General features: G+C 41.7%; 1 protein-coding gene across 1 annotated transcript in view; it reads left to right on the top strand.

Annotated features, from left to right (window-relative positions):
- The window catches only part of LOC137382555 (solute carrier family 22 member 23-like), a 102,737-nt gene extending 95,196 nt beyond the window's left edge, over positions 1-7,541 (top strand). The window contains 1 exon segment of the mRNA XM_068054639.1: positions 5,990-7,541. Coding sequence (XP_067910740.1) covers positions 5,990-6,338 — 349 coding nt within the window. The 3' untranslated portion in view covers positions 6,339-7,541.

Below are 7,541 nucleotides of genomic sequence, written 5' to 3' on the forward strand. Positions count from 1 at the left end.
GGATGTCCACTGTATCAGTATCTTCATTAATAGTAGATTGAATGATATTGCAAGGAATGTCTGTTCTGAGCAGTTCTGCTGAATTGCAGTGCTCCTTTTCACAAATGCTATTGTGTTGATTGTCTGTCCAGTGCGCTCTACATATCCTCATGTTTTTGCTTCAAGTGTAGAATTACAGGAGGCGGCAAAGTAGAGGTATGTCATATCCTAGCCTGTCTTTGTAACCCCTTCCCACGCCCAAAAAAAATTGGTTAAAAAAAGCTTCAATGCTCACTTTTGCCTTCAGAAAATTCTAGGCGGGAGAAATTTGTTCACCATAAGGCTGCGTCTAGCGATGCTACGCAGTCTTGCATCAATTCCTTGGGGGTAGGCAGGGCCCTAGGCTGCAACCTGGACAGTGTTCCTCATTGATATCAATGAACATCGTGGTGCTGCCTGTCATTATGAACATACGAATTAGGAGCAGCAGTTGGCCATTCGGCCCCTTGAGCCTGTTCCACCATTCAATAAGATCATGACTGATGTGTTTGTGTCTTGAATTCCACACTCCCATCTACCCCTGATAATCTTAGATTCTTGTTAGGCAAGGGAATTAATCTACCTCCACCTTAAAAATATTCACCACCTTCTGAGGCAGAGACTTCCAAAGTCGCACAACCCTCTGAGAGAAAACAAATTCTCCTCATCTCTGCCTTAAAAAGGCGACCCCTAATTTTAAAACCGTGTCCCCTCATTCTGGACTCACCCACAAGAGGAAACATCCTTTCCACATCCACCTGGTCAAGCCTGTTCAGGATCTTATAAACTTCAATCAAGTCTCCCCTCACTCGAGTGAGAACAAGCCCAGTCTGTCCATCCTTTCCTCGTAGGTCATTCCGCTGTATCCCAGCGGAATTCTATGCAAATCTGTGTAGAACTAATTTCTTTCCCTAGATCTGCCGCTGCTATAGTCGATGAACTCTCGAGTGTACCTGCAGATCAGCTGACAACAAGCTGATGGCTCATTGCACTCCAATTCTAATCATATTTCATGGCTAAGGACATTGGGTTTTGGTTTTCATAGAAAACAAAATTAATTGTGGAATATGATCCCAAATGCAGGAACCAAGGAATTGCTAAACAAAAGAAGATAAAGGTCCATCTAGTTCTGCTTCCACCATTCCGGCAGCTGCATGTTACAGCAATAATGGAGTTGTTGACTAAGTATAGAAATTGCATAGTTAGTGTACAGCAGGTTCAGACATGAGGTGAAGAAAACCCAAGTGGTAGAGAGTTTTTTTTTAACCAAGAGGACAAAAATCACCTGCTCCAAGAATGCTGCACTTATCGTATGTCATGTCTCAAATTTTACTCGTACTGCATCCCGAAATATAATTTTCTGTCCAAAATCTATCTAATTCACATCTAAATGAATCAATGCTATCTCTTTCCACCATCTCCCAAGAAGCCTATTCTAGATTGATCACTCGCTGCCTGAAATGTCTTTGGTTTTTATGTGCGAGTCAGTGTAGGCGTGAGCCCGGTCGTTCATGGTGTACCCGGTCAGGTCAGGCACATGGAGGCCCTGGCAGTCTTAACAGCAGGGCTTCATTTAACTAAAATTAGCGCCCGCCACCCGGCTGGATTCACAACCTGGCCATCGAACAAGAAAGTTGCCGCAGGAGCCTGCGGCCAGGGACCTTTTGGAATGGTCCTCGGCAGTCAATGGGCTGGGGAATTCCTTTGAATAGGCCTAAGAACCAGGATCTCTGGATTCCCTCTTCAGAATCATGCAAATTTTCAGAAGATGCGGGGAATGCCAGGGCTGGGAAGCTCAAGGGCTCTTTGCAGGCCTGGGAGGGGGAAGCTCTCCTCCTGGCTCACAGAGTTCAAAGAGAGGGAAGGTTTTAAAAGTTAACTAGGCCTCTGTTGGCTAGTCAGTTCCTCCTGCCATGTTACTGTTGGGAAGCACACAGTGAGGGACTCTCCTGTGTAGACCATAAAACTACATTGCAGCTCTGATGACCTCATAGGGCTGCGACCTTTGAGTCTTAAGGAGGACCAGCTGCTTTTATTGGGAGCCCATTGATGCTCTGAATCACTGCAGTTAATTTTATGTTATCAGGAATGTGGTAGGATGGAGGTGACATCACAACTTTCACGATATTATCTGCTCGCCCAATCCTTTCCAGTCTGTGGTTTGGGGTGATGGGTGTTTAAAATCAAGGCCAATGTTTCCACAAATTAGTTTTAATTTGCCCTGCTTCAAGTGCAAGTTGTGTCCCCTGGTTCTCCCACTCTGGACAAGGTAAAATATCTCCTCATAGTCTACGTTATCCAGTCCTTTTAGAATCATAAAACAACACCCTTATCACCTCTCAGCCTTGGATATTCCAGAACGCGCCCAACTTAACGATCTGCTCCTCACAATCCGATCTGCCCATCCTCTCAGTGATTCTGGTTGCTCTAATGCTGGTTAAAAATCCTGCATTCCCTTTATAATATAAAAGGAGTTTCATGTGTTCAGCTACTTTAAAGCAGTCGTCTTGAACATTAGCTTATGCTTAGGGCTGCTTTTCTGAGTTGTAGGTTGTTTTCTGAGTGGTCAGCTTTTTTGAAGCTCTTTTTCAGCCTTTTGAATTTTCTAGGTTGTTGTATACGGGGTTTCCATTGGCATGCAATAGTAAACAATCCTGTTTAGATATAACCAGACAGCTGACTGGTTCTCATAAGCATTAATCTACTAAATTCTTATTTGCCCTCAAGCGTTTAGTCTTAACCCCCTGAAGGATGGATTGATAATCCAGTGCAAGCTACTTAGAGCAGACTAATCTGCACTGATATGACATCCAACTTATTTGTTAAGTCACTTTTATTATTATTAAAAGCCCAATACATACATCACTTTATTTCATTAGCAATGTACTTTGTTCCATACAATTTCATCGGATTAATCTTCAGCCAGTATTAGTGGGAGAGAGACAACTCGGTACGTTTTCAGTGCCTCCACGCTGCGACTGATTTCTTTATTTGCAACATCCTGATAACTGAGCCAACAGTGCATTCCCACAATGGTTCACTCTCCCTGTCCTGTGATTCCACTCCTCACGTGAAACTATGGTCAGCAATTCCAGTGATAGCTTGGCTCGGCTCCAAATTTATTTTGTGTCGCCTCTTTTTTTTTTTTAAATGCACGTAATCTGGGCAGCTTTGTGCAAAATTTTGGGCAGCAGCTTTTTGGACAAACCAATTATTTTGCTTGGACAGAACTGTGAAACGTGCTCAGTACACGTGATAGGTTGTCTGATCAATCTGATTGGTCAAATTACATCCCCTATAACGGCAGCTACTTTCTGCTTTCTGGCTCTCGACTGGTACATGTAAAGATAGTGGGGATAAGGCCTATAAATAGCTGACTTCAAATCTAGCCATGATGAATCTGTACAAAATAAGGCACATCAGGCAGTTTAATTGGAACAGGACTAGGTCACATCACCCCTTCGGTAACCAAAACATACAATCAATCTCAGATTTTAAATTAACAATTGGTCTAGCATCATTGCCATTTGCAGAAGAGAAATCCAAACTTCTACCACCCTCTGTGTGTACAAGTGTTTCCTAATTTCACTCCTGAATAGTCCAGCTCTAATTTTTAAACTATGCCCCCTAGTCTTAAATTTCCCAACCACTGGATATAGTTTCTTTCTCTCTCTCTCTCTCTCTACACCTATCTGTTATCTTTAATACTTTTAAATTCATCCCTTGACTTTCTAAATTCCATGGAATACAACCCTGATTTGAGTAATTTGTCCTTGTAATTAAACCCTTGATGTCTGGGTATAATTCTGGTAAATCTACGCTGCACTCTCTCCAAGGCCTAAAGTGTGGTGCCCAGAACTGCTCACAGTAACTCTAGGTACGGAATAGAGCTTTTTTTATAGCTTTGACTTCTAACTCCTTGTATTCTCACCCTCATTCCATTAGTTTTTTTTGATTATTTTCTGTACTTGTTCATGACATTTTAATCTACGTAACTGGACCCTGAAGTCTCTTTGGACCTTCACTGTTACTAGCTTTCCACCATTTAGAAATTACCCTGTTTTATCCTTTTTAGGTTCAAAGTGGATGACCTCACATTTTCCTACATTGAAATCCATTTGCCACAGTTTTGCCCATTCACTTAATCTATCAATATCTGTTTGTAATTTTATGCTTCCTTCTACATTGATTACAGTGCCACCTATCTTTGTGTCATCAGCAAATTTAGATATGTGGCTTTCTATCCTATCATCTAATTTATTAATGAATACAGTGAATAGTTTAAGTCACGACACAGATCTTTGTGGTACATCACCAGCCACATCCTGCCAATTAGAGTACCAGCCCATTATCCCTACTCTCTGCCTCCTTCCACTCAGCCAGTTTCCTAACCAGTTCAATAATTTGCCTTCAATTCTGTGAATTTCAACTTTAGCTAACAGTCTCTTGTAAGGGACTTTATTAAATGCCTTCTGGAACACCATATAAATAACACTCATAGACATTCCCCTGTGTTAATTGTATATTTATATTTAATCATATGCAGTTGGTGGGTGTTAACTAGGGATTCAGATGTGCCCCTATAAAAAGGAACAGGCTGAAACTGGTTGTTGGGTGAGGAGGTGCATGTTTGTAATGTGCATCTCTGTAAAATAAATGCTTATAAAAGTGTGCAAAGATTGGCTCCAGTTCTATCCTTCATCACTTGGTTTTCTGGAATATAACACGCTGTCTGTTACTTTAGTATTTTCTTCAAAAACAAAATTCAACCAGGTTCATCAAGCATGACCCACCCTTTACAAATCCATACTGGCTCTCTCTGATCAGCTAAATGTTTTCAAAGTATTCAGCAACCCAAAGCTTAATTATAAACGCTAGCAATATCACGACAACCAACGTTAGGCTAACGAGTCTGTAATTCCCTGCTTTCCCTCTGCCATCTTTCTTAAATTGTGGACTGACATGCACAATTTTCCAATTTAAAAGAACCATTCCCACATAGAGAGAACTTTGGAAGATTATAGTTAGGGCATCTGCAATGTTCTCACCTACTTCCTTTAAAATCCTGGGAATGGAAACCATCTGGTTCTGAGAGTTTATCACTCTTTAGTGCCTTTATTTTCTTCATTACTGTTATTTCCTAAGAATTTTGGTTTCAACTTTTGAACTGATCCACCATTTAAGTGTCCCACGCATCCAGTCTTCCACACAATATTGCTACTGTGGTAATTAGTGACTGCTAAAATAAAGGGAAAATAATACCATAGTAGCAACTCAGGGAAAATAGTTAAAATACTAGCAATACAAAACTGCAACGAGTCTGTTGGCTAAAGACCAATGGGACCCGACGACCTGTGTCGGATTCGGGTCGGGTCACTCTTCCGGCTTTCGGGCTCGGGCCGGGTCCGGGTCAGTCCAGACGCACACAGTACTCCACAGACTCTGAGTCTGCGCAGTGAGCGTCTCTATGACGTCATCGCGCTCATGCTGCAACACTGCAGCTTCCTTCCATTCCATCCATCCAAAAATGGTAAGTACAGTGAGTGCACTATGGTCGGGTCGGGTGTGGGGAAAAATGGAAGGACTCGGACTCTGGTCCAATGTGGCCTGTCAGTTTCAGGTTGGGTTTTCCAGATCCAAGCAGGCTTTTACAGTTGGCTGCAGTTTACTCTAGTCCTGAATGTCAAAATCATTGGCTAAACACCACTCTGATGAAATGAGCACTGTGCAGATAGCATTGTACCATTAATGAATTATTAGGTTACTTATTCTTTTTTATGGGGTGAGAGGTAGTCGGTGAGTGCTCTAATATCTTTGTAGAGTCGGTTTTAGGTTGCTGTGTCCTGAATTCATTGGTTTGCATGGCTTGAACTGTTTCTGTAATGGAAAGGCTTGATAAGGAAAGCAGTGGAAGATGAATGAGAATTTACAGACCATCCCGTGCTAATCTAACTTTCCTTTTGTCTCGCAGGGGCGGAGCATTGGGCTTGGTTTTGGCCAGTGCCGGATTTGGCCAGCTGACAGCACCAATCATGGAACTTCACAACCAGAAAGGTTACTTCTTGCATCATGTGATCTTTGCTTGCTGCTCGGTGATCTGCATCATTTGCATTCTGCTCCTGCCTGAAAGCAAAGGACAAAACTTGCCTGAAACCATAGACGATGGCGACAACTATACCAGGCAGCCGTTAATCCCTCCGAAAAAGGTTGAGCAGCCGCTGCTCTCAAACAACACTGAACTCAAGGATTATTCAGGCCTCAATGAAAATGCAAACCCAGAGCTGACTGCTGAGAGTGCCACAGCCAATGGCACTAAATGATTTTATTTAATGTTTACAGTTAAGTGTTTTGCACAAATATCATCCAACAACGGGTTTTCTTTTGTGAAAAGATAATTAATTGAGTGGCTGCTTTTCAGAGATGTTTTAGTTATGGACAGGGCAACTTTTAAAGACTATTACATAGAGTTCGCTCTCCCTAACACCAATGGGATAGCAGTTTAACAATTGTCAAATGATGGGAAGAGAACGTTAGGAGCCTCTCAAGCACTTTCGGTTGCCTGGAGCACACTGGGTCATCTGCAGCGAAAGATGATGCCCTACATTTGGGGAAAATGTCAGAAGGGATTGTGCTGACCGAGCTGTCGTGCCACTGAAGGAACAGTAAAGGTTTGTGTTCAAAGTACTGAGAGAGACATCAAGATAAACTACAGCTCGACTGGCTGCTTGGTTTTGCCATATTTTTCCCCTCACTCAACCCTCTTTCCCTCCAGTCCTCCAGACCCCAGCTACTGGCAGAGTAAATAATCTATCATGCTATTTTTTTAAAAAAAACTTGGGGTTCAAATTTCCTTCCCATATGACAAACTAATACAAGGCATTTTTGTTTCTTCTGAAACATCAAACAGGATGACAAAGTGTTGTATAAACCTCTGTTAACAGCTGCTTCTGCCAGCTCTCTCTGTAAAAATAAGGAACTGATAGACTGTGCTAATATTTGTGATTTTTAATGCCAATATTTCCCTTCTCCTTTCACCCACTTTTATGACGTCTTTAATTGTAAATTACAGTGGTGTTTTGTTTTGTAATTTCTAGGCTGTGGTACGCTATTAATCATTTTTAAAAAATATGTACAGGTGCAATTTAAAATGCAAGTGTTAAAAGCATGAATTGAATTTTTAAACGGTTTCCCCACTGCCGATATTGGTGTTTGTTTGCTCGCGGCTGAAAGTGTCACTCGTAACACAATCACTACCAGTATAATTTTTCACCACCAAAACTCACCAGAGTGACCCATACATTTTCCACCCTAATTCTGTCCACTGTTAAATCTAGGTTAAACACTGTTGTCCTGGTAGCTGTGACGTTGGCTACCATTGCATTTTATTGGTCAATCAGCATCACGTCTGAGCCCTATACACGTATCCCCGAAGTGCTGGAGTGCAAACTAATAAAGTTCTGCATATTCCATCTACCTAGTGAATATTTTAAAAGCAAATAAAGTAATTTTCATTGTTCACTTTA

Source organism: Heterodontus francisci, chromosome 2, assembly GCF_036365525.1.
Source record: "Heterodontus francisci isolate sHetFra1 chromosome 2, sHetFra1.hap1, whole genome shotgun sequence".
Taxonomy (NCBI): Eukaryota; Metazoa; Chordata; class Chondrichthyes; order Heterodontiformes; family Heterodontidae; genus Heterodontus; species Heterodontus francisci.